Genomic DNA, 25,740 nt, shown 5'->3' with positions numbered 1-25,740 from the left:
TGCACCGCACTCCTCAAGAAGTGTGGCTAAAGCAACTCTCTTTTCACTTGAAATCTTTGCATGCAACTTCTCTGAGCTCTCAACCCTTCTTCGGAGCTCACAGTATAAAGCCCCATATCTGAGGGCATTTGGGACAGTTTTACTTTGGATCCGTGCAGATTCCCTTGCTGAAATGCACAACCTAATTCAGCATGGCTTTTTTTTCTCTTTATGGGCGGGTACACTAGTGCACAGAGCAGGAAGACGCAACCTGACCCTCTTTCCAACACAAGCACTGCAATATTACCTGTGGGTCCTTGCAAGGGAGAGGATTTGTCCTCCCTGCCACACAGCTAGAGGATGCTGAGTGCTGTTCAAAGACTCAGCCTCGCAGCTGAGTGGTTCACAGAGAGACCTGGCAGGTTCAGGCGGCTCCACCTTCACGTCCCTTAGCGGGATGTTTGACTGTGCATCCCACTGCTTCTGTTTGCTCTTGGAAGTTCAGCTGTGGATTTTCTGGGTGAACATCGATCCTTCTGCTGACGTTAGCTAGTGTGGTACATGCTCTCTGTCATGTGCATCATCACCTAGTTCTCAGGTGGTTATAAGATATTTTGCAAATGCTCAAGCATGATGTGTTGGAAATGGCAGTTTCTAGCAGTGGCCTCCAGCTCCAGCAGTGATGATGTTTCAGGAGCTCCTTGCACACTTCTGGGTTTGTATCCTGAGGTTGGCAGCCAGGACATTTCCACATAAGATGGGATGAGAATGCTGACATTGAGACACCTGCCATCATGGGTACCCAGGGCACAAAAGGCACTGGGTATGGCAGCTGGCTAACAGCCAGCTCCTACCATGCATGTCCAGATGCCTGCTAAAGTTTGGGCTGAAAAGGGGGTTAGTTAATTACTTCTTTATGTTGGTAGTAGAAGACTGCTCTAGAAACACGCTTTTCTCTTGAAAGACATCAACTCTGTGATCTAGTCTTAGTCTGTTCCTGGGCCACAAATACCCTTTTGCTAATTTGCCAACATTGCCTATAACATTGAGTTTCTTTGGCATTTCCCTAGAAATAATGATTGCATAAGTTCCTTAGCTGGTATAAGGTGGCCCAGTCAACACTACAGCTGTCCGCATGGCACTGGGCTTTTGTTAGCATGGCGGGAAGATGTGTTGCAAAGAGCCAACGACAACAGCTTAAAATCTCTTATATCTCCTCAGGCTCAGGTGCTTTGGCTGCATGAGCCCCATCCTAGTGTATTTCTTCAGCTCCCCAGCATGACTGTCCCCTGAACTGGACCCCTGTAACCTACTTTAAGATGGTGTCCCTGGTTCTTCAGACTGGGAAGAAGAGGAAGCAGGAGTTATATCCTCTGGATGACATTTGTCATCCTGCTTTCTCCCCATCACCACTGCTGACATGCTGCATCTTTGGGCCAGAGCCTGGTAAGTCATTAGAGCCACAACCATCAACAATTTTAAAATTTTAAAAACACACTGACTCTCCTTGTGTTGCCTTGGAGAACATCCCTGGCAGGCACCAAACAGCGTTGACTTTTCACACACTTGACCATCTTCATGAGACTAAGTGTAGCTCGTTGTGCCAAGCCAACTGGATCTGTGCAAAAGTTCAGAGGAGAGTTAAAGGTTGTTCTTTAGGGGGCAGAAGGCTGCAGTCTGTCAGGTTAGGCATTTCTCAGGGAAGGCGTTGACTGTAGCCAGGGCAAGAGGGACCCTATCTGCCATGACAACTTCACACTCCTGAGCAGGAGCACCTGACTCTAGGGACCTCATGGCCATGGAAGTTGTAGGAGACGCATCTAGTACGTCTAGCTCTTCCTATGATCCTCCACCTGTCCTCCAGCACCCTGATTAATAGGCTTCCCATCAGGAAAGGAGGCAGTGCAGGCTGGATGGCTGTTTGGCCAGGTGGCTGGGAAGCATGTGGGTTGTGGTTGTTCGGCAGCATCCTGCTGAGGCTTCTTGCCTACCTGAGGAGATGGAGAAGGATGAACATGAAGCACAAGGAGCCACTTCTGCTCTGCCTGAGCCAGATCCATGGCTTTGCAGGCTGCCTTGAAAATGTGGGGCTGACCTAAAGAGATTGGGCAGGTGAAGGGTGTGAGGATAGTGATGTTACCATGCGCTTTCTCTTGTTATTAGATGAGGTCACAGAGAGGGTTTGGACAGGTCTGTCATGATGCTTGGGATTAACCTTGAAGTTAGGTTCAAGTGATGTATGCTACAAGAGACCCCATGCCCCATCCGCAATGCATCATGGGCTCTGTTCCCAAGCTGTCCCTCCTCCAGGCTTTTTTTCCTCTCAACCACCTCTAAAATGGCCTTTAGGGTCTTTCAGAGACCCCTCTCTAGGATGAACAACTAGCCTCTTGTTTGGCCTTGCCCGTGACTATGGATGTGAGGGAGGAGAAGGGGAGCTCCACGGAGCTGATGACATTGGAAGTGGGATCGCTCCTGTGGGTCCCTCGTGTGAAGACCTGCAGCACGCTCCTAAGTCCAGCAATGTCATGTAGTTGGGTGCCTTACAAGGTCCACATAAGGAACACTGAGAGAACTGGGGGTTGAGCCTTTGGTTAGCACCAATGGAGCTGTTTTGGGGTGTCCTGTGGCACCTACCTGATTACCAGACCATCTGATCTGGATCTGGCCGGCACCAGCAGTCATCTACAAAATAACTCAGAAATCCCCCAAGACCTACAGGGGGAGGGGCCAGGCTGGTGAAATCACTGGCACGGCATCAGGTGAAACTTTTATAACAACACAGAAATTCTCACTGGTGACAAAGTCCCTGGACAATGGGTTTGACTATGGGTTACTGAGCAGGGTGGATTTTTACCCATCTGTCTCCCTGATAGTTATTTAATAACCAGTGATGAGCATGGAGCCAAGGGGATATGGGTTGTATTGAAGGTCAAGTGAGATGTCAAGCGTTGAGCTGATAGGGAGGGGACATAGGGGACAGAGTGGCTATACCCACATTTATGGGGATTTGAAATAAGAATCTGAGCTTGGGTGAGAGCAAAACTGGGTGCCTAATCCAGCCTCCAGCCTCTGCATTTTCTGTTTCACTGGTGGAGGAGAGAGAAACACCTTTCTCACATATTTCAGAGATTTCATGGCAAGAGGGGCTATGAACATTTGGTCTGACACTCTTTAGCACAGCCTGGGGATGGTAAGTCAGGAGGTTTTGCAGGGGAAGAAACTGTGGAAGTTGAAAAGAGAAAGTGAAGTGGCCACAGAGCCACAAGTGGAGAAAAGTGAACAGCACTGATCTTGTCATCGTAAGGGATTGGGACCAGGCCAGAAACAGTCTGCTTAGCACCAGGAGAACCTACAGCCCTGTTGCTCCCAGGTGTCCCGACTGAAGTAAGGAGCCTCCAAAAGAAGCTCTCAGCATGAAGAAGCACCTACAAGAGTCTCCTGATAACCAGAGTGGTTTGGGGAGGTTGGCAGGGTGAATTGAGTCTGGGCTTGACCTTCTGGACATCTAAGGCTGGCAAAACTACAGTTGGGTGTTAAAGGACGCTTGGAAGGTCATCAAATATTTGCAAAGAGCCTCTGCCCGGCTGGCTCGATGCTGTGGATGTCCACATGATGGCAGTGTATGCCATGACAGGTCATGCCATAAACGTAAAAAAAAGTTAAAAAAACATATTACACTGAAGAATTCCCATCCTGTACCACAACCATGGACACATCAGGCTGTGGAAGTTGCTTTCAGGGTCTTGGGAATTTCTCCACCTAATTTAGACACCTAAACAGAAGAAGGAGATCTTCCTCACTGATTTAACTCATACTGTTGGCATTCATTGCAGAAGAACTGGTTTACTAAGCAGGTGAAATTGAGGTGGCAAATAGATACTTTGCCCCGGAGTATGACCTTGCAGCAGCTGCTTTCCTGGGTATGCCTGTGTTTATTCGGATAGGAAGAAGAGTCCAGGCCCATCTGTCCCTGTGTGTTCCTGCAGTGCTTAGTGCTGACAGATGAAATGTAGCTGTAATGCCAAAAAAAAAATAATAACGTTGCAGGCTTCCAAACACATGATATATGAGGAAATCATGACAAGAGCCCAACAAGTGTTGCAGAGTAATGTGAGCTGCCTGGATCCCATCTGACCACACATGTCTCGAGGATGAATTTATATCTGGAAGCATTTAATACAGCTGTCTTACAAATACGTTGCAATACTTATGTAATTTACAGGCTGCTTCCAGTGTAAAATCCCAGTGGGGTTTAGATGGAAATTGCTGGTACCATCTGATAATGGGTTTGCCCGGAGAGCGGCGTGGATCCTGTGCAGGGACTGCATCCCCCGGCGGTGCGAGCAAGCTGCTCTCGCCCCCGGTTCTGCTGCTCCCGTCGTGCTTCGCAGCGTACGAGAAAGTACCACCACCAGACTGCGATGGACGGGTACCCTTTGCGTGACCTGGTGGTGGCTGTACAGCTATTACGACAGTCGCTGTGGGGAAAGGAATAACTGCGTGAGTAGGTGGCATCTTCGCTCTGCTGTTATTGAAAGACAGCAATGAGAAAAATCCAAGATCTTTTTAACTGAAACAAAGATTTATCCTGTTGCACCCCGCATAGCCCCTCTCATGAATTCTTGTTAAATTAGTTATCTGAAGGTCTGAATCAGGCAGTCCAAGGTCAGCTCATCATCTTCATCATCTTTGCAATTACCCTTTCTGCAGAAAGTAGGGAAGGATTAAAGAATGAGCTAACCTCTCTGCATCTAGTCCTTGACTGTCTTTATTGCTCTGAGTTATACATCCCATCTGACTAGGTCTTTTTATTACTATCACATCTCTAGTATCTAGGAGAGGAAAGGTAACTGGGGGGAGGCACCATCAGACATTACATTCTGGAAAGGTCTGGCGCACTCTGGCACTGGGAAAGTGTTTCCCCAGATGCCCTGTCGCAGCCTCAGCCCAGCTTTCCAGTTCAAAAGCAGAGCAGCCATGGAAGATGTGGGATGCAGGATGTGGCATGTGGGATGATGCAGGATGCAGGATATGAGATATGGGATGCGGGATGCAAGGTGCGGGATGTGGGATGATGCAGGATGCGGGATATGGGATGCAGGATATGGGATATAGGATGCGGGATGCAGGATGTGGGATGCAGGATGCAGGATGCAGGATGCAGACTGGCTGGCCTGGCATGCAGTGTTGGCCCACATGGCTCAGGGAGATTGGGAGCTGGGCTGCCATGCGTGGCGTTATTTAGAAGAGTGTGACTCTAGCTCCTGGCCTCCGAGGGTGTTAGCACCCAGGAGAGCTTTGTGCGCAGAGCTGATTTTGGGTTTGGGCATGCAATTGCAGGGGGAACCGGGCTCCGCTCCCTTTCTGTGCCAAGAAGCCATGAGCACAACACAGAGAGGAGAATGGGAATGCTGCAGAGCACCTTTCCTTTTCCTCTTCAGATATGAAGAGGAAGATTTTTAGTGAATCCTGAAAGTCATAGGGGGCACAGTGACTGAGCAGGGTGAAGGCAGGAGCAGCCTGGTTTTTCTGTCCCAGGGCCGGGAACATTCATGTGTTGGATGATCCAGTTGGGAAAGCAGCAGTGCAACCTTTCCTCTACCCCCTATTCAGTCCCAAAACCCAGACCAGAGGTACCCTGCTGTAGCCTTATACCACATTCATTGCTGCCTTTGGGCTTTTGGATTATGCATCAAAAATGGTGACCTGCTCTTAAAACCTCTGGAAATGCAGGTTCCCCAGGCAACCTATGTCAGGGCTTAAGAAACCTTAGGGAGTGCTTTATGCTACATAATCTGTATCTACCTAAATACCATTTAGCAGCTGCCATTTATTTACATGAGGACTGTTATGCTAAGTTCCCCTAGTTCGATCCCCTTTTACCTACTCCCTTTCAGTGGGTACACCATGATTTCAGCCTTGTGCTCTTGCTCATCAGATGTCCTCGCTTTAATCTTTCACATTTGCATGCTAAGGTTCATCCAGTCCTTTTTAGATGGTATTTTTTTCAAAGCTTATCTTTAAAAGAGAAATGAATCCAATATAGAGATGCATGTCATTTGCTTCCAGTAACTTCAGCTATTTTGATGAAAAATGTTCTCATTTTACACTTCAGAATATGTAGGCAAGGTACATTTTGAAGTAAATGCAGTTGCCTTTATACTTAAATCTCCAAACCAGGTTGAAGGACACTGTCTCATTTCATCTAGTGAAAGGAGATGCAAGTGAAAAATTTTTGAGAAATATTTGTATTTATGTATCCAAGTATGATGTTTGCTTTGATTACAACAGCAGGATATTACTGATTCGCATTACCTTTGTGAGCTTCTGTACCTACAAAATACCTTTTGGAGAGGCTGCTGCCTATCAGTCATTTCCCCTTTTGGTTTTCTGCAACGGCTGTGCCTGCTCCTGTGCTTTGTGCCTGTGCTTACGGACTCGCATCCTATTCATTTGAGCATTTTTTCAATTTATCAAGATAATTTTGAATCCTAATACCACTCTCCAAAGCACATGCAGCTTCTCATAGTTCTGTGATGTTTTACATTTTAATAAGCATACTGTGTATCTCCCCATTGCAGGGATAGCTCTGATTTCAACTCAAGAGCTGCACCTCACGTCTGAAGAGGGAACAGGCAGTGGAAGCGGGTGGGCATTTGCCCAGGCTGCCCCGGCGCAGCGGCTGCAGCCGCAGTCAGCATCCCCTGCAAAGCCGGTGTCGTACCATCGTGCCAACATTCCCGCTTCTTTGAGAGGACCTGGCTCAGGCCAAAATAAATTGGATTAACTCAGAAGCGAAAATAAGTTGAACCAGGATTCAGTTTTCCTGGCATAGGTGGAAAGCCAACATTGCTGAAGGGCAGGAAATAGAGATGAAAAAGCACATGGAAAAGCACATTTGCTGGGAAATCTTATTTTCATTTTACTTTCTAGAGTCCTGATCCGTATGTATATAAGTGAGAGCAACCGCCAAGACTGCGTGCTGATGGAGCTGCCATTTGACAAGGACTGCCTTTACGCATAAGCTTAAACGTATTTTCAAAATATATCTTGCTCATTGTAAGTTCAGATTTGTTCTTTTGGTGGAATTCTTTACAAGGGAAGGGAGTAGCATCATCATTCAGATTATAATGAGGGGTTCAACAAGTTTCTGATTTTTTCTTCAGTAAATATTTTTCTTCCTGGGAGACTACCTCTGAGAAGTCCTGGTTTTCAAAGGAATGTGAAGTTTGAAAACAGAAATGGCATTTTGAATCTCTTCTGCTTTTGAGTCCAGAAAATAATAATCGGGTTAGACTGAAGTCTGGCCTGGTGCTTGTTTTTTTCATGTGTTTTTTTGGCATAAGTATGGCGTATAAAATAATCTGCTATATTCTGAAATCCCTGCTAACCCACCCAGACCAGCTAAGGGAAGTGGAGTAACCCTGATGACTCAGGCTGGCCCCTGAGCTCCCCACTTTCCTAAGCACCATTCATGCTCTTCCATGAGAAGTTGCTGTAAACTTTTTTTTTTTAAATTATTATTTATTTATTATTATTCATTTATGAATTACTCTTTTTTAAATTATCAACTTGATATCACAGATTTTCAAGTCTTTTGCCTAAAAAATAGTAGGTCTTCCTGCAAACCCTTTCCAGGCACAGGCAGTGCTCTCAGTAAGCAGGATGGACTCGTGAAGGTGTGTGTAGGAGGGACGAGGCTGGGGGATGCTTCCAGCACTGCCGACGGATCCTGGCGCTGAGGATACATGGACTGCCTGCTCCAGCAGATGCTCTCCCGGCTGCTTTCACAAGGTGTTGATTACAGCGAAAGGTTGTCCTCTCATTAGCTGGCTTGCTTTCTGCACAGTCCCGCACATCAAACTTAGGCGCTGAATCCAGATACCTGGTGCCACTAAGCCTTTCTTCAGCTTTAAATCTTTTGTCCTTTGCAAACTCTAGCTGTGAATTTTAAATTGCACTTGTAATTTGCCCCTGTTCCCACTGGTGGGATGTCTGAGCATTTCCATGGCCCTGCAAAATAGTTCCTGTGGGTATGTTTTCCATGGGCATAAGGAGCAAAGGAGTTTCTGGTGGGTCACAGCCCAGGGTCAGCTCCATTTGCAGCCAGTTTTGTTCGTTCAGTCTCTGACTGATCACAAACCGCTTCAGGTCTCAGCACAGGAGGAGAGAGGAAAGGGGCTTGATTGGCACCTCGTCTTTCCTGGAGGGTCTGTACTGTCTCAGCTCACCAGATGGCAATCTGTGGCTCAGGTCTCACTTGAAGAGGTAAATTAAGGGGTTACAATCCCTTAAAGGCCAGGAGAGGAATGGCAGGTATGAGGTGATGCAACCTTGCTCCATCCTCCTACCATCAGAGCACAGGTCTTCTGCTGGTGAGTCACCTGTGCTGTCGCCTCTTGGCACGGGGCCACCCGCCCTGATGGAAACGCTTTCCTCAGCGTTCACCGGTTTTACTACTGTCACTTCTGTCCTTGGTCACTGATGCAGGCCATTTTTGCAATCTTTGCTTTATATTATTCGTTCTAGTGGTTTCATACGCAGCCATTTCCACTTGTGCTTCATGCAGAGCTGTGGCTCTGACGCGTCTCTGCGTGGCTCTGCTGTGCTGAGCTCCACCACGCTGGGTCTGGTCAACGTACAAGGACGACTGTGGGTTTGCATGGGAATATTGGCATCACCCCAGATACGTAACTCCTCAGCTGCTGTAGCTGGAACAGCCCTACTTTAGTAACCGAGGTGAGGTGAGTTTGCAGCTTTTACTCAAAGAGCTTTTACACAGTGACCTTGAAAGGTGATTGAACATAACTGAAGAAACTGACTTTTATCAGCTTATTACTTACCATATCACTAGAGGCTGTGTGAGCAGCTTTGAGCCAGGTGCATTTACTGCTTTCCTCCTGCACCAGAGCCTCATCAGGAGGAGATAAATTGTTGCTTTCCAGGATATGAAGTGACCCAAGTTTTTCTCCTCGCAAGCTATGGATGCAGATCCACGGCAGGGTGGGAATCTTTTGGTGGTTTTTTTTTTACGTACTCAGGCTTAACAAAGTTGTAACTGATGTCAGGGTGAAGCTGGATGATGCAGCCGTGGCCTTCGTGTCACCTATGCATGCAGGTGATTTCTTTCCTTTTCCATTTCTTCTGAAATGGGATATTACAGAATCATAGCAGTTGCTTCAGGGCAACCTGGAGGTTTTGCTCATAGGAGGGATTAATTTGTGGCTTAGATGCCTGGAGCACCATGAGGTATGGAGATCAGAGGCGAAGCTGGCTGATGGATGTGTCTTCTCGAGGCTGCTTGGCTAGGTGAGCACCCCATGGCAGGCAGGTTTTATCCATGGCAGCTGGATGTGCTGGCACAGAGGTAAGTGGAGAGGACACAGGAGGGGTTTGTGGGAGGCTTGGTGGTAGCTGTGGATACAGCTGTGGTTAGAGGAGATACGGGTGACGTGGCAGAGGAAGTGCATGGGCAATCCTATTTGCACAATATACTGTCCTGGTTTTTGCAGCTTCTCAATGACAGCTGTTCTGAGGACACCTTTGGTGTGACATTTGCAGTGGGTTGGTAATATGCTCAGAGTGAGAGATGACACAAGTTATTTGTATTATCTCTATTATTTATTATGGACACCCTTTGTGTATTTAAAATTAAAATTGGACAAAACCTTATGGTTGATATAACCTTCTGTTAACGGGGCTCAACAGTGATCGGGCTCGCGGTGTTGATAGCGTAGCACAGTGTATGCCACAAAAAGGTCCTCCTGTTTCCCCTGCTGCTTTCTATTTATCTTATCTCTGCAGATGAGAGCTGTATGAAGTCAGCCGCTGTCTTAACTGCACAGCAGCGTGCTCATGATGCTGGAACCACAATCAACATCACCGCAACACTAATTGCAACAGCAGCATTTGGGATTTCCCAGTTTTACACTTTCTACCCCAATAATGATTCCTGCAGAGGCAGAGGACAGCTCGCTAGTGTCCTCCAGTGTACCTCAAGCATACAACGCTCATAACTTTATCAGCTTAGGAAAATAACAAAAAAAAAGGAGAAAAAAACCCTTTCTAACTATTAGAACTCCTCCCTTGCAGCTTTAAATTAAGATTGCACATTGGACCCCTGTTAAGGTATTGCCCGTGGAAGGAGATGCTGCGTTGGATGCAGCTGGAGACCCATGGGAAGGGGCCCGGCCGGACACCCACAGGGTTGTCTCTTCCTGCTCATGGGTTTCCTCTCCATCTCCCATTCCTAACGGGGTTTTACACTGTATTTGTGACGAAGGGGGCAAGCATCAGCAATAAAAACCGATGCAGCTGCTGTTACAGGAATAATTATTGGTTTATTAACACAAAAATTACAGAATATTTTGCAGTTTAGGCAGAATTTCAGAGCCCGAACTGGAATCAGTGCTTTCAAGAAAACAAAGACACACTGAGTGTGAGAAGAGAGACAGAGGTCTGCCACGGGCTGTCCCTGCTGCAGGAGAGGAGGGCTGACCTCTAGGCACTGAGGAAGGTGCTAACGATGGAGCAGAGCTGGGAATGGTCATGGATTCAGCCAGGACATGAGGGCAAAGGCAGGATTTGGTAAGGAGGACACTGCAGTTCCCAGGGCCCTTGCAGTGGGAGGACAGCCCTCACAGCAGCTTCGGTTGGGCTCCGCGCTGGGGCGAGGAGAAAGCCAGCAAAGAGGCATGGCCATGCCTGGCTGCTCCAAGACCTAGGCTACCTGGGCCCAGGGCAAAAAGGGCTTTTCAGCTGGAAGGAGCACATAAATCAGGAATCCTCATCCCCAAATCCTGCCCTGCACTTTTTGCCCCAGAGAAACATTGCCTGGTCATCTGCTTGGTCCCTCACTCCATCAAAGGCAGAACATTTTCCAGCATCAGCGGATTTTCTTTAGATACAGATGAATCCCATTCTTGGAGCGAAGGATGATCTGAGGTATTTTGCAGGGAGGCTTGGTGGGATCGGGTGAGAGCTCGAAGCGGAGCAGGGTCAGGGCCAGCGCCACCTTCATCTCATTCATGGCAAACTGCTGCCCAATGCAGTTCCTGGGATAAAACAGAGCAGCTCAGCCACCTGATCTCAGTGCTGGGCACAGATAAATCCCCAGGGCCAGATCCCAGCCCTCTTACACCAGCACACAACTGTATTGGGTTTGCATGGCAGTGCTTTGGTAGCAGGGGGGGCTACAGGGGTGGCTTCTGTGAGAAGCTGCTAGAAGCTTCTCCTATGTCTGATAGAGCCAATGCCAGCCGACTCCAAGACGGATCTGCCACTGGCTAAGGCTGAGCTAATCAGCAACAGTGGTAGCGCCTCTGTGATAACATATTTAAGAAGGGGGGAAAAACTGGGAAGAGGCAGCCAGAGAAGAGAGGAGTGAGAATATGTGAGAGAAACAACTCTGCAGACACCCAGGTCAGTGAAGAAGGAGGGGGACGAGAGGCTCCAGGTGCCGGAGCAGAGATTCCCCTGCAGCCCGTGGTGAAGACCATGGTGAGGCAGGCTGTGCCCCTGCAGCCCATGGAGGTCCACGGTGGAGCAGATATCCACCTGCAGCCCGTGGAGGACCCCACGCTGGAGCAGGTGGATGCCTGAAGGAGGCTGTGGTCCTGTGGGAAGCCCATGCTGGAGCAGGCTCCTGGCAGGACCTGTGGAGCCGTGGAGAAAGGAGCCCACGCTGGAGCAGGTTTGCTGGCAGGACTTGCGATCCCGCGGGGGACCCACGCTGGAGCAGTCTGTTCCTGAAGAACTGCACCCCGTGGAACGGACCATGCTGGAGCAGTTCGTGAAGAACTGCAGCCCATGGGAAGAACCCACGTTGGAGAAGTTCGTGGAGAACTGTCTCCTGTGGGAGGGACCCCACGCTGGAGCAGGGGAAGAGTGTGAGAAGGAAGGAGCGGCAGAAACAATGTGTGATGAACTGACCGCAACCCCCATTCCCTGTCCCCCTGCGCCGCTCGGGGGGGAGGAAGTAGGAAAAATCAGGAGTGAAGTTGAGCCCGGGAAGAAGGGAGGGGTGGGGGGAAGGTGTTGTTTTTTTAAGATTTGGTTTTACTTCTCATTATCCTACTCTGATTTTGATTGGTAATAAATTAAACTAATTTCCCCAAGTCAAGTCTATTTTGCCCATGATGGTAGTTGGTGAGTGATCTCCCTATGTCCTTATCTCGACCTACGAGCCTTTTCCTCATGTTTTCTCTCTCCTGTCCAGCTGAGGAAGGGGAGTGAGTGAGCGGCTGTGTGGTGATTAGTCCAGCTGGGCTTAAACCACGACAACAACCCTTCCCCTCTGCAGCTCTGGGGGCCCCAGGCAGCATTTTAGGTGGCAATAGCAGGGGCATGGGCTGAGCAGGGGAAATCCAGGGCAGCATCGGGGGAGAGGAGCTCCTGGATGTGTGTTCGATGAGCACAGAGAGGGAGGGGAGACGGGGAAACCAAAGGAGAGGCCAGCAGAGCCGAGGTGGTGGGTATCCAAGCAGGAGGGTCTGCAACATCTTTGCCTTGTTGGGGTGAGCGCAGGGTGAAGGGAAGGACTGGGAGGACGAGACAAGGGGGAATCAAAGGGTGAGGGGGTGGGATGGAGTCTCTGCATCAAGGAGAGGAGGAGAGCGGGTGAGCCCAGGATGCTGCAGGCTCCCCGTGTGATTACAGCAGCATGCTCAGCAGCTTTGGGACCCCGTTCCCCATTCCCAAGAGGGGCCCGTTGATATTTTCTTATCATTTTGCCTGCTGGTATCAGAAACCCTCTGCGGCACAAACGCTTGTTATGTGCTCGTGAACTATTTAACGCTGCAGGGCCAGGACTTCAGGCAGTGGTCTCTGAAAGCACTCTGCCAGTGCTTCCCCAATAGCAATTATAACAGCAGCACACACTTCTCGGGCTGAGCAGTTTCCAGGGATGCATGTTTTCTCTCCCCACTACTCCTTCAGCATTCAATACACTTTACCTCGTTCCAGCAGAAAAAGGCAGAAAGGCGTGAGAGTGTCTGCCAGAGATGTTCTCCGGGGAAAACCGCAAAGGGTCAAACACCTGGAAGTGAAGAATACACAGCAAGAAAAAGCGATTATTTAAGGAACACAGTACTGACCGGTATCTTCAGATCCCCCGTGATTTCTGAACAACCCCACTGGAGAGAGAATTCATTTTGAGATGGACTGCAACTTTTACACCAGGCTCCCTTGCCTTCCACTGAGCCTTGCAATGGTGTTGCCAAGACAAACCAGACATAGATATAATGAAAACTGGGGAGCTGGGACTCAATTCTCCACCTGTAGGCTGAGCAAAAAAATAATCTTTTTGCCTGTTAATACCACAAGCTCTTTGGAGCACTTTGTCTCACTGTTTGGGCAGCACCCCGCCCTAACGCTGCTGTCTGACCGCCCTGTGCCGCAGCTGGCCGAGACTAATGCAAGGCGGTCACGTCTCAGCGTGATTCCCATGGCCAAAGATGCTCAGCAGCAAGGGGAGGCTCTGCTCTCCTGCTAACAGGTGAAGAGGGCATTCAAAGAGGCACGGCATGAAGGGGAAAAATTATTAGAAGGGCAAAAGAAAACTTACCAAAGGGTCTTTCCATACCGTGGGGTTCCTGTGAATGAGATAAATGCTTATCGCAGCGATGCTGCCTGTAAAGCAATAGAGGAGGAGAAAAGGGCTCAGTGACAAAGAAACTAAAGCAGAAATTGCAGCCCACTCACATGAAGGTTTGTCTAAATCATCATGGTCTTTTCCGTCAACTGGAAACCAATGAGAGTTTTGTCATTGGCTTCAGAGAAAGCTAAACATTTTCCATTTGTTTAGTTGTAAGCAGCCAAACAGTAGAAATGAGGAAGGCACCGGCACCATAGGCACATGGCCCCCACACCGACACTGCCCGCTTGTGTGCTAAATCAGAGAAGGAAAGCAGCAGCACAGGGCAATTCCCACACCGCAAGTCAGGATGGGACCAGTCCCCATCCCCCTGCGCCTGCAGTTTGCCAAAATGGGTGAACCACGGGCTCATGTTTGGCCAGGAAGAGAAGGGGCTTTGGGCACAGGTAGGGCTGCCCTATAGCGGTGGTGGCAGGAAGGATGTTACGGGGATGCTCCTGCACAGCCCAGACCTCAGTCTACCAACAGGATGCCAACATCTGCACAGTCCTATCTGAATGTCTGTGGTGGTGAGGACCAGGTCACAGAGGCAGGGCTGTCGCCTTTGCTCTGTGGCAGGCAGAGAGATGCCCAACAGCACAATTTTGTGAAAGGAAACAGGATTTACAGACCTTCTGGCAAGGTGCGTCCATCGGGGAAGGTGATGGGTTTGCTGAGCTGCCGGGACACGCCGGGCACTGGTGGGTAAAGGCGAAGGCTCTCCCTGATGCACATGGTGCTGTAAGTCATCTTGCCCAGGTCCTCCCTGCCGGGACAGAGGCAGGCTGAGCTGCACGCTCCCCCCACTGCCCTGTGCCAGGAGGCCCCTTGCCCCATGGCCATCAGCCCCCTGGGCAGACCCCCTTGCAATACATGGGGTGTACGGAGGGACCCACAATGTCCAACCATGGGCTGCTGCAAGCTGGGGACCCCAAGACACCTCTGAACAACATTAACAACCTCTGAACAAGCTCAAGTGCAAAGTGACAGTGAAAGGTGAAAAGCCGCAACTACAACGTTCCGTGGCAAGAAAACAGGAGAGAGCAAAGGGCAATGTTGGTGGCCCAGGTCTTGGCACAGCATCCAGCATGTCCTCCTGGTCTGGGATGTTTTTTTCTCCTGTCTACCCCAGCAATAGGAGCCCTGAAGCCCTGAAGGGCAGGGAGGCAGATTTAGCTGAAGGACGCCGTATCTGCTCCATCCTATGAAGTCCCTGTGCACGCAGCAACCTTACAAATCAGGCCTTTGGCACCCCAGCTTTCGAGCCTTGAAGACGTTGCTCACTTAGAAGTATGGGTGATGAGAAAAAAAGTTACCAGCTGAGGAAATGTGCAACCTTACCACTGAAGTGTCTCCCGGTCCCCCAGGATGCCCTGGATCTCCTCCCGGCACCGTGCCTGGTGCTCGGGGTGTGACGCCAGGCAGTATAAGAGCCAGGAGATCCCGCTGGCCGTCGTATCATGGCCCTCAAACATGAATGTGTCCACCTCGGCACGCAGGTCCTCATCGGACAGTCCAGCTCCATTCTCATCCTAACAGCCCAAAGACACTTTCAGTGGCCCATATATATATATATACACAAAAATATATATCTATATAAAATATAGGTATAAATGTATTTATTATAGTGGCCCATATATATATAAAATATAATAACCCAGAAGGGGACATTATATTCTTTCAGCTATTGCAAAAGGGGGTGGTGATGCCCCTGGGAGACGTGTAAACAAATTCAGTCTCTGTTTAGACAGAACTCAGGACCTCTTTTCCTTTGCTTATAAATCCCTTTATCCCCCTCATATTAAACCAGCAAGACCGTGAAATCCCTCTGCGCATTGTATTCCCCAACAGAGGCTGCCAACGTCACTCCTTGCCACTCACTTTGGCACACAGCAGAATGTCCAAGAAGTCCAAATGTCTCTTCTTCTGGATCTTTTCAAATTCCCGTTCATCTTTAAGGGACTCCTTTCGCTCGTGGATCACCTTGTCTGGGGAAGAAATAGTTAAAGGTTCAGCAGGGGCAGGAGATGCTGAGCTGCAAAATTGTCCTGCCAATGCAAAGCTCACCCAAGGGGGTGACCAACGGTCCATTCATGATGCATTTGAGGTGTGCTTCTGCATCCCAGGCAGTTTGGCTTTTTCAGCAGCAAACGCCATGCACATTACCATCCTTTTCTGCAAAATTCTTTGTCCACCACAGATTCCTCAGCCTAATTTACCCACCCCTCCAGCATTAAAATCACACCTGGCCTGGAAAGGAAAATCATTCCTTGCATCAGTGTTGCCTGCAGCGCCCATCCCTTGCCTTACCAGTCTCTGGTCATTTAACAGCAGTGTTCCCAGAAGGGAATTCCTCTGTTAGTCCAGTTTAATAATACAGGAGCTGTGAGACTCCCTTGCTTCATGCTGAAATCAGACCACTGCTGCAAGCTGATGCTCTGCTTGGATCCTAGCTCCAAGCCTCAAGGCAGGATCAGTGCATGGGCAAGGAGGTAACTCAGCTGCCTCTGGTCAGCCATCACCCACCCTGCTCAAAAGGTTTGGGAGAGGATGAAGGCAGGGAATACCTGTGTGGTCATGAGCAAGCTGGCAGACCTTCCTGAACCGATATCCGTGGGGGCTGAGCCAGTAGATGATGTCGTTGTGGTAGGGGAAGATGCGGAGGCGCTGGTGCACCATATGGCATAGGTCATAGACAGCCTGGATGTAGGTGTTTTTCCTGGGGAGGGGGGAACGGTCAAGTTTGTAAATTTGGGACCATCACGACAAGCAATTTGCCCTCTTCCCTTCAGAGCTGCAAACTTTCTGCCAGGGTTTGGGGCAGCCAGCACTGACCTGTTGGTCTGGCAGTTGCTGTGACAACTGAAGGCACATTTCATGATGCTATCGAGAGTCATCAAGCTGACGTGCTCAAAGAGCTCTACCGGTTTCCTGTCTGTGATCAGCTGTTCCCATTTATCCTAGGGTGCAAAGGAGACAGAAATGAGAAGGCAAGGGACGGTTCTGCATGATCTGCAGTCACCCTCTGTTTAAATGAGTGCTCAGCTAGGGATACATCCCAGAGAAATGGAAAAAAGAAAAGGATCTCTTAGTTGCCATCAAAATCGTGGAAGCCAGGAGTGGGATGATTCATACAAGATTTGCCTCAGGCAGCTGCTACTCTCAGATCCTGGCAGCAGTGAGCCCTGGTACACCCTACCCTGGGGCAAAAGCACCCCGGAGAAGCCCAGGATGGGTGCATTGCTGGGTGAGGGGGCATGTTACCGAATTCTTTCTTAGGGTTCAGTGTGTCCCACACAAGAGCAGCATGTGTCGGCATTGGGCTTCACCAAGTCTGTGTTTTCTGGCTCTCTCTTACAAACACATGTGACTTTGGTGCCTTTGGTGTCTAAGATGCAAGCTGCCATCTCACGATCTCTATCCCACTGTTTTTTTCAGGCATATAATATAGGAGCTCTTGCTCAACTCTTCCCATAGGGGATCCCTAGAGAAACTATAAATAGTGTCTCTCTTGCCTGGGAGACATGGAATGATGTCGAATCCTCTGTCCCTTCGTGGCTGTAAGGAACCAGTGGACTCAAAAGCTGAGAAAGGGAGGAGATGGAGGAGCACAGTCACATCTGAACTCCCACAGCATGAAACCAGGCTGGAGAACAGGGCTTATATGGACAGATTTATGTCCTTAGCACATACAAAGATTGCCACCTGGTGGCATGGGCTCCCACAATAGGCATTTTGCATTGTCTGCAAGGATTTATAAACTGCCAGGCACTTGTGTGCATTGCAAAAGCTCTCCTGGCTCTCCAGTCCCCGGCTCCTGGCTGCTCCCTGGGCTGGTGGGAGGGAGGACAGCCAGGATCCATGGGGAGCTGCTGGGGAGGTTGGATGTAGGGAGGCAAAGGAGAAGGAATAGATCTGGCACCCAGACTCCTGCCGGTCCACGTGCACAAAGCCTGGTGCCCCTCACCTGTAATTCACACTGGTTTCCATCGTGCCCAGCACCGATGGATGGAAGAACAGTGGAGTTTCGCTGTGTATTAGGCAAGGCAGGGATTGCAATCCAGTCATGGGTATGTTGACAGCAAATGATACCCTTTAACTTACTGTGGGATCTGCAGACTAGGGGAAATAAAGTTTCATTCATGTGGCAGCCTAATAAGGACTCCTCTCATTGTCTGCAACAGCCTGCCTTCTTTCTGCTATGAGACATGCTGCAGAAGTCAGGTTGCAGCTCTGCATTGTAGTTTTTGTCCTTACATGTTATCTCCTGTTAACTTTCTGAATGAGGATAACAGATAGAATTTTCAGAAAACTTCTTTACAGAAGAAAAACACGCTCGCATGCCTGTGCCAGATTTATTGTTCATAAATTGTGTCAGTTTATTTGAACAATGGGCTTAAATTACTTGACCCACCTGGCCAGAATGAGCTAGTAATGGAGAAAGTGCTCTCCATGTCACATGCAAAATTCACCTTAGTTTAGGATGAATACTGTGTGGCTTACCATATGTGCACAGGTGTTTGGATTCGTTAATAGACCCCTACATTTCTTCCTTAACTGTGTCTGCAAGGCAAGTCTGCAGGTCACAGTGTAGCTTTGCTCTAACCTTTGTATTTTGGGGATTTATTATGAACCTTTATTTACTTCAATTTTTCCTTTAGAAAAACGCCTTATAAGAAGTTGCAGTTGGGATTGAGATCATGCACAGTTTGGGGATGGAAGTAACATTAATCCTCAAATCTTAGCCACAGAGCCCAAAGCAGTACCAGACATAGTCCCCGCAGGGAGGCTCAACCTCCTCGTTCCTTCCAACCCTTGGGCAGGGATTTGTGGCGGCTCAGAAACCTCGACTGCCACAGCCTGTCCTTACACTTACCAGGCTGTGAGTAAGAGCACTTAAAGAAAACCCTGCTCCAGCATTTACCTCCTAACCAGCCAGGATCAGGGAAAAGAAAACAGGGCAGAGAAAGGAGCATCAGATATCAGTCCTACCAGCATCACATTAGTCGACTCTGCCATCAGGGCCACGTATGGTTTCAAGACGTCGTAATGAAACCCCGGAGTCAGGAGTTTTCGATGTTGGTACCATTTTGGCCCATGTAAGATCAGCAACCCGTTCCCTGGGGAAACACAGGCAAGGCATGTTTTGCTGGGCGCAAGCAGGCTGCTTTCACCTGCCTGCGGACATATCCTCCACCTGCAAGGAGCATGATTAAATGTGCTGTCTGAGCTGCTATGGGAGAGTGTTTCCAAATGTTGCCGTCAGCTCCAGGGTTCCCAGGGCTGAGCAGAGCTCTGCTCAATGAAACCACACAGTGCTGCCTCTGAAAAGAAACACCAGCACTGCTGGAGCTGAGAAGTTCAGATCAGCAGATGCATTTTTCACCGGTCCTTCACTGAATCTGAGCTTCTCCCATCACCAGCCTTTGCTAACTATGGGCGTGTAAGTGATTCTCGTTTGTATGTATGACTATGTCTGAACTTTCTTTCCTCGAATCACAAAAAATAGCATTATTCAGTACCTTTTTCAATAAAAGTAGTAATTTCAGGAAGCTTTTAGCTATAACTGCATCGAGGAACAAGCACAATGCTGTTCATTTATAGCATGTTCATGACTAACTTCAGAATCATTCCTGGTAGGCAGAGCCCTGGGAATACATACCAATCCACGGGACAAGGTGTTTATAGCTGATGTTATCCTTAGGATCTGTAAAAAAAATCAAGAAAGAGAAAAGAAAATGGTAAATGTTTCACTAGCACCAATCTAGGGGTTTACACCTTAAAGCTCCCTCTGGGCTCTCCCTTTTGGTCGGGTATGAAGCAGAATTGGTGGCATCCCTGCAGAATTCAACAGTATTTCACAACAAAGCACTGTTTGGCCCAGTTGCGAGAAACACGTATAAAAGCAGATGCCCAGACTGGAATAAACAAGCATGTTGGTAGTCCAAAGTCTGTGCTGTGTGATAAATGATTAAACCCCCCAAACAGCACTGTTTAGCACCTTTCTCTCTCAATTCACTAAAGATACGGCTCTGCAGTAGGAGCCAGGGGTCTGAGCTGAGAAAAAAGCTTCCAGCTGTCTTCTCCTTGCTGGGGTCAGGCACTGAGAAGATAACTTTTCAAGGAGCACTTCAGGAAGTTTGATTTGCCAGATTTGGAGGGCCCCCGTCACCCCCACAGCCCTGTGCCTGAAGCACTGAGGGCATGGCACGAAGGAGGGGTATCTCTCCATGCCTTTAGATGATTTCTGCAAGACAACCTCCCTGCGAAACTCTGCCTTGCTGTGAATTTTTAGGCTGGCACGGGAAATCTGCAGGCTATGGTTGTTGCTCCACAGCTGAAGGCATCATCTTCTCACCTCCTCGGGACAACACAGCCTTGGCATAGTCAGGATCAGTGACAACCAGGAATGCTGAGAAACTCCCGAACCAGAGAGGGTGAGCGTGTAGGTACTTCTGTGCCCAGATCTCCACCTTGTCCAGCACCTCTTCCTCCTTGAGAAACTGTAGGGGAAGTAAACAGAGAAAGAATACTTAGATTCAGAGGAAAAAATAATCATCTCCCAAACCACTGTCTTAAAAAGCTCAAGGTCTTTCTGTATCACAAAACCAGGTAATAGCGAACAAGGTGTTGTCCCTTTTGGTTTGCAAAGCATCAGAACTAGAGATGCTTGTTACTTTTAAATCTCGTATAAAATAGTTCTTCCTTATCAATTGACCCCAACCATGGAGAACATCCTTAGGGACAGTGGTGGTGCCTATCAGTGCACATACGTTATTTGCTCTTTTTCGATGGACACCCCAAAGAAGACTCAGATTTGCCCCAGACAGCATCTGCATTTTGTGGCATGCAAATATGTTCTCACTTGTACATGACTGAGCAATTAGCACCCTGCAGTCGTGAGAAAATACAGCAGCACTTTTACAGCAGCCAGCAGCATCGCTGCTGTGTCTGCCCCGGTGCAATGAAGCCTCCTCACCAGGAAACCTGGGCCACAGCTTCCTCCAGCCATTTAGGTGGAGAAGGCTGGTATCCAAGTAAAATTCAACACAATGAGTCCAGTCACCAATGGAGTGTACAGAGGAGGGGACGCTGGTTAATAACATCAGATTAAGATTTCATTGATTTCCAGGAATTGAATTTAACAGGTGATGAAGAGCTGGTGATGTCAGAAAGGTTCATCTCTGGTGCTCGGAAGCTGCAAGCTGAGGAGTAACGTGAGCACCAGCATTCGTATCCGTGACACTGGAGGGTTCCTCTTCAAAAGTGATCACCGTTTTATTGCTTTTATAGCCAGTGTTGTTGTATATTAAACAGGCAATAGCCAAAGAACAAGTGGAAAGCTTGGTGGAAAGATCCAAAGTCACAGGCAGAGAAAAAAAGATCACAGAGACAAAACCGTGTAAGAATTCCCTTTTCTTTGAACAGAAGCTACTCTGCCACAATATGCAGGGGGAAGGATTTTGGTGAGCTAGGGCTGACATAGCTGCTGCTGCTTTGACTTGAAGCTTGAAGTTCAATTTCATCTGCATACCAGTGTAAAAATCAGCCACAAAGTCACCCTATTGACTGAGTCAAGTGAATATTTGCTCAGTCGCTTTGGTGCTGAGTTATCTCAGTGCAGCTTTTAGTTCGGCTAGTGTTTCTCAACCCGGGAGATGGCTTGTACTCAAATAATCACCCACGTCAGGCCTGTCTCGGAGAAGATGCTCAGGAGCCGCGGGGCATCTGCCAGGGGACTGCGCAGGCTGTGTGGGGGCACGGCCAGGCTCCATGCACCCAGGCTGAGTCCCCTTCCCCGCTAGCCGTGTGGGTCCCTGAAGCATGTCCTGTGTGTCTCCCGCATTCGGCAGAATGATGAAATACATCCAGTTATCATTTATGACAGAAAGTTATTGTTCAACTTCTCTTGCTCAAGTTCAAGATTTTGGACTTATTAAAGAGACCCATCAATTTCTCTGGTTGCAGGGATCAAGTTTTGGGGTAAAAGGAGGCAGCCCTCCCCAGCACCCAGCCCTTCAGCAATGCCAGCAGAAGCGGGGCTTGGTGTAGTGCCTTTAGCCGAGAGATACTTGAACATGTGAAGGTCCCTTTGATACAGCTGCTTGTGCTTCCTCCCATCACGAAATCACGGAAAGCATAAATGGAAGTAATTGTGAGATGCTGAGCAAGCCTCGCTGGCAGAAGTCCTAATGCTAGAAGCCTTTGCATCCAACCTTGGTTTTGGAGCGCTGGCCTCTGTGCTATCAAGAACCATTCCTGTGCTGGCAGAGGGTGGGATGGGTTTATTTGAGAGGAGAGGTTACCCCCAAGGTGAGTAACCTCCACCTGCTGTGCCGAGCACTCCCGGGGGCAGAGGGTGTACTGTGGGCTGCAGAGGAACAGGAATGGGAAACTCCTGCTTCTTAACCAGGGCTCCAGCTACCAGGCTCTGGATGAAAGACCATCATTTCTACTTCTTCCTGCCTTGGGGGCTTGAAAAGAAAAGTATAACCCCCGCTCCGGTCTAAGGAAGAAAGGTAAAAGCCTGATCTCACACGGAAATGCAAGTTTTGAAACAGACCCAACATCAAAAGCATCTGGGAAGAGGCGCTTAAAGGTGCTTTTAATGACTATGCGCTGACGGCAAATGAAACAGAAAACACAGAAGCTGAAATGTGAGCACGAAGCTGCTCTGTGCTCAATCAAAACCAGGCTGGCTGCCCTCCACCAGCCGCCCGCACAGGGCAGATGCAGGCAAAGGGCTGCCCAGGGACTGACAGCCCCTCTGCGCCCGCGGGGCAGATCCCTGCTCTCCTCTGCTTCCCACCAACGTGGCCTTGGGAAGTCGCTTTGGCCAGCTCGGGGCTGGCACTCGGGGATTTAACTAAGTCGTGCTGCTGCAGTGAGACTGAACAGCTCTGCACAACCTCTCCTGATATTTTAATGTAATTTCTACTGAGTGATTTGGATAAGCAGAGACTAATATCTAAGAATGCTTTAAAACACAGTGATGTATTCCCAGAAGTCCCACCCAAAGCATGACAAACATATTTGAGATACTAAACTGACCTGAATAAAAACTGGCAATCACTTTAAATCGACAGAATAGGAAATGTCAGTGCTCCCCCTGAATAAAGCTCTCAGGCCGTCCTCCAAGGTGCGTGTAAACTTTGTATTCAGCGTGTGCCCAGAGCGTTGCCAGTTTCCTCACCGGCTCAGTGAACTGTTGGGCACTGGGGAATTCAGCAGCATTTAATCAGCAAATGATTAAATTTGCAAAACAGGCATTCTTCAAAAAATAGTGTCTGATGTAAAAGTCAAGCTGTGAACAATCTAGCCACGATGGGAGTGAGTGATTGCACAAATGGTTAAATCCCATTCCAGGATAAATAGTCACAACTGAGAAACAGGCGAACATACTTTAACTGCAGTTTTAAAGTCTAACTGGCAGCACAACAAAGCCCTGAACTGGCCCATCTTCATGCTTACGTTGCCAAAAGACTGCCTGTCCCGTCCAGCACAGCAGAACTGGGGCTGCCACGGCACAGAGACAAGCCCTAGGAGGTCTCCTCCAGATTTCCCAGCTACTTTTCAGGGTGCCGGTTATTTAATGTGCCACAGATTTGGCCAGAGCAGGGCATCAGCGGAGCCCAGGAGAGGTCAGGGCGATGTGAAGCAGCCTTTAGCATGTATGGAAAAGCCTTTCACATCAGGCAGCTCAGTTACTCCTCACGAAGCTGCAGATGAGTGGTGCAAATCTGTTTGCCAAGGCAGCCACGCTGATCTGTGCAGGCGAGCGCATACCTCGGGGAATAGTCATCCACGCCACGAGTGCCCAGAACAAGGCTTGCTTATGTACGCGGGTTTAGTTAGTCATGGCTTTAATGCAACCTTAAAAAGATCTGCGGCCCCTGTGCCAGATGCTATATCTGGGATGTGTTTTGTGGCTTAAACGTGACTCAAAATGATCAACGCCCTGTCTGGCTCACCTGGCCGTGAGGCCGATGGAAGCTGGCGAGGGAGAGAAGGTGCCTCCGGACGCTGGGAGCAGCGTGCATCTGCTCAGCATCGCAGGGGCAGCTGCAGCGGCCGTGCCCTGGCTTTCACAGGAGCAGAGAGGTGACAGCGGAGCCTGCCCCGGGACGGAGCAGCACGGCTCTGCTGCCTCCAGCACCAATGCCAGGTTACACCCCGGTACGACCTTGCCCGCGCCACATTATATTATCGCTTTCTTTACTTGAGAGCCAGCTACCACCTCTTTCCACCATGCATTTTGCAGCAGCCTGTGTGTGCTGTTCTCTCGGCACCACAAGCAGAGAAAGCAGCTTGTATGGCTGGGAAAAAGGATGCCCACCTTGCCCTTCCCCCGGGGCTGGGCGAAGCGATTCTCCTGGAGCAGGGGTATGAGTCCCACCAGCACCGTTCCCCACCACCTGGGGGAACCGCTCCCCCCACTCCCTCCTTCCCCCCCGGCAGCGCAGACCCGGCTCTCGCCCTACCTCGTGGACGTGGCCGAAGAGCCAGTGGGTCGGGTGGCCGGGGAAGTCGGCCAGCGCCCTGAGCAGCTCCCGCCGCCGGTGGTACAGCTGGATGGCCTTCAGCAGCACGCAGGTCAGGCAGAAGACGGCGGCCAGGTGCAGCACCCGGGAGACATCCACGCCCAGCCAGGAGAGCCTCATCCCCCCGGCGAAGGCAGCCGCCGGCCGCCTGCCGCTGCCCGCTGGCTCAGGCGGGGGCCGGTGCCACCGCCCGGGCGCTCGGGCCGGCACCGGCCGCCTGCAGCCAATGCAGGGCGGAGAGGCAGGTCCAGAGTCCCGGCGGCTGCCAAATCACGACAGCGCTTGTTGGGAGGGAAAGCGCCCCGCGGGGCCTCGGGAAACGCACCGCTTGCCCGCAAAATGGGCTGGAAGCCGCCGCCTGCTCCGCGTCCCCGCTGCCGGAGAAGCGCCGGCTCGCACCTCGCCGGGGGCCGCAGGCGCCGGCAGGGCTGTGGGCTGAGGAGGGAGGAAAAGAGCTGTCAGCCTGAGCCGGCGGCAGAGCTGCGGGGGGAGGGCAGCGTGCCGAGCACCGCCGGCTGAGCGGGCCCCGGCCGGCCGCCTGCCCCGCGTTCCCCCGCCCGCACCCAGCCAGCGGGCTGCGCCGAGCCGCCCCGGCACGGCTGGGGCTGCCTTCACATGCCCCCCCCCCCCCCCCCCCCCCCCGGCCCCCGGGCTGTGCACTGCCACCGGGGGAACGGCAAAGACCGAGCGCGGTCGGGGCTTTTAGGGAAGAGAACAAGAGCCTGGCTGAGTGAGGGTGGGTAACAACCATCCCACCGGGCGTGAGAAGCCGGCATTTGGGAATATCGCTCCTTTGCACGCAGGTCTTTAGGCTTGTAGTACACACAAGCCTGAAGGAGAAAACAGGCATCCCCTGGGCTTCCTCCCCCCGGGGTCTTCGTCACATATTCCTGCCTCCCGAGGTTTCACCCTCATCTCCACCCACTCCCACCCCGGCATCCCGGCCGGCAGCTGCCTCCCTCCCTCCCCACCTCCCCGCTGCCGCCCCCCCGAGCGAGCAATCATTTTAAGCCGCATCTTAAAAACGGCTGAGACGACATCTCTTCCACAGCGAGCGTGGTGAATGCTGCACCGGGCTGGTTCTGCGGGCAGCCGAGCGGCTGGGTGGGGAACGCGGCAGCTTTGGCACCGCTTCGCGGCAGGCAGGGGGCAGGCAGCTGCCAGGCAACACCGCTTCCCTGCCACGGCCACCTCTGGGAGCAAGGGCCCCCGCCGAGCCCGGTGGGCGAAGGGACGGGCGGTAACCGCGGAGGGAGGCACCAGCCGGGCCGTGCCCCTCCGCTCGGCTGCGTCTAGCCGCCTCCTTCACCGCTCGTCCCACCCGCCCGGGGCGGGACTCGAACCCGCGTACCCTCCGCCGGTTGCCCGGCTCGCGCGGAGGGAGCGCCTGGGCCTTTAAGCCCCGAGCGGGGCGGTCCAGCGCCGCCCAATGGGAGCGCGGCTTGCTCGCAGGTGGAGGGGGCGGGACGCGGCGGCGCTGAGAGCAGCCATGGCGCGGGCGGGGCGGGTGGCGGTAGCGGGGCCGGGCGTGCCGCCGTGGGGCCGGTGGGGGAGCAGCGGCCGCGGCCCCGCGGAGCGCTTGTA

General features: G+C 50.7%; 1 protein-coding gene across 1 annotated transcript; it reads right to left on the bottom strand.

Annotated features, from left to right (window-relative positions):
* Nucleotides 1-10,787: 10,787 nt before the first annotated feature.
* On the bottom strand, nt 10,788-24,276 carry LOC104255699 (cytochrome P450 4B1). Its single transcript, XM_059822337.1, has 12 exons — nt 24,097-24,276; nt 19,974-20,118; nt 19,278-19,322; nt 18,608-18,735; nt 16,451-16,575; nt 16,183-16,334; nt 15,497-15,603; nt 14,957-15,147; nt 14,248-14,381; nt 13,547-13,611; nt 12,936-13,018; nt 10,788-11,036 (listed from the first exon to the last, which is right to left on the bottom strand). Exons 1-12 carry the CDS (start codon nt 24,274-24,276, stop codon nt 10,868-10,870), a joined length of 1,524 nt encoding a protein of 507 aa, XP_059678320.1. The 3' UTR covers nt 10,788-10,867.
* Nucleotides 24,277-25,740: the final 1,464 nt, after the last annotated feature.

The sequence above is a fragment of the Gavia stellata genome, chromosome 10, assembly GCF_030936135.1.
Source record: "Gavia stellata isolate bGavSte3 chromosome 10, bGavSte3.hap2, whole genome shotgun sequence".
NCBI classification, from domain to species: Eukaryota; Metazoa; Chordata; class Aves; order Gaviiformes; family Gaviidae; genus Gavia; species Gavia stellata.
This window is presented reverse-complemented; position numbering and strand designations above follow the sequence as displayed.

Excerpts from the sequence above, each read along its gene's own strand:
- LOC104255699 (XM_059822337.1), bottom strand. The coding sequence starts at position 24,276 with ATGAGGCTCTCCTGGCTGGGCGTGGATGTCTCCCGGGTGCTGCACCTG. Across the intron at positions 18,736-19,277 it reads ACACCTTGTCCCGTGGATTG|GGAACGGGTTGCTGATCTTA; the intron begins GTATGTATTCCC and ends GTGTTTCCCCAG. Across the intron at positions 16,576-18,607 it reads AGTCGACTAATGTGATGCTG|GATAAATGGGAACAGCTGAT; the intron begins GTAGGACTGATA and ends TTTGCACCCTAG.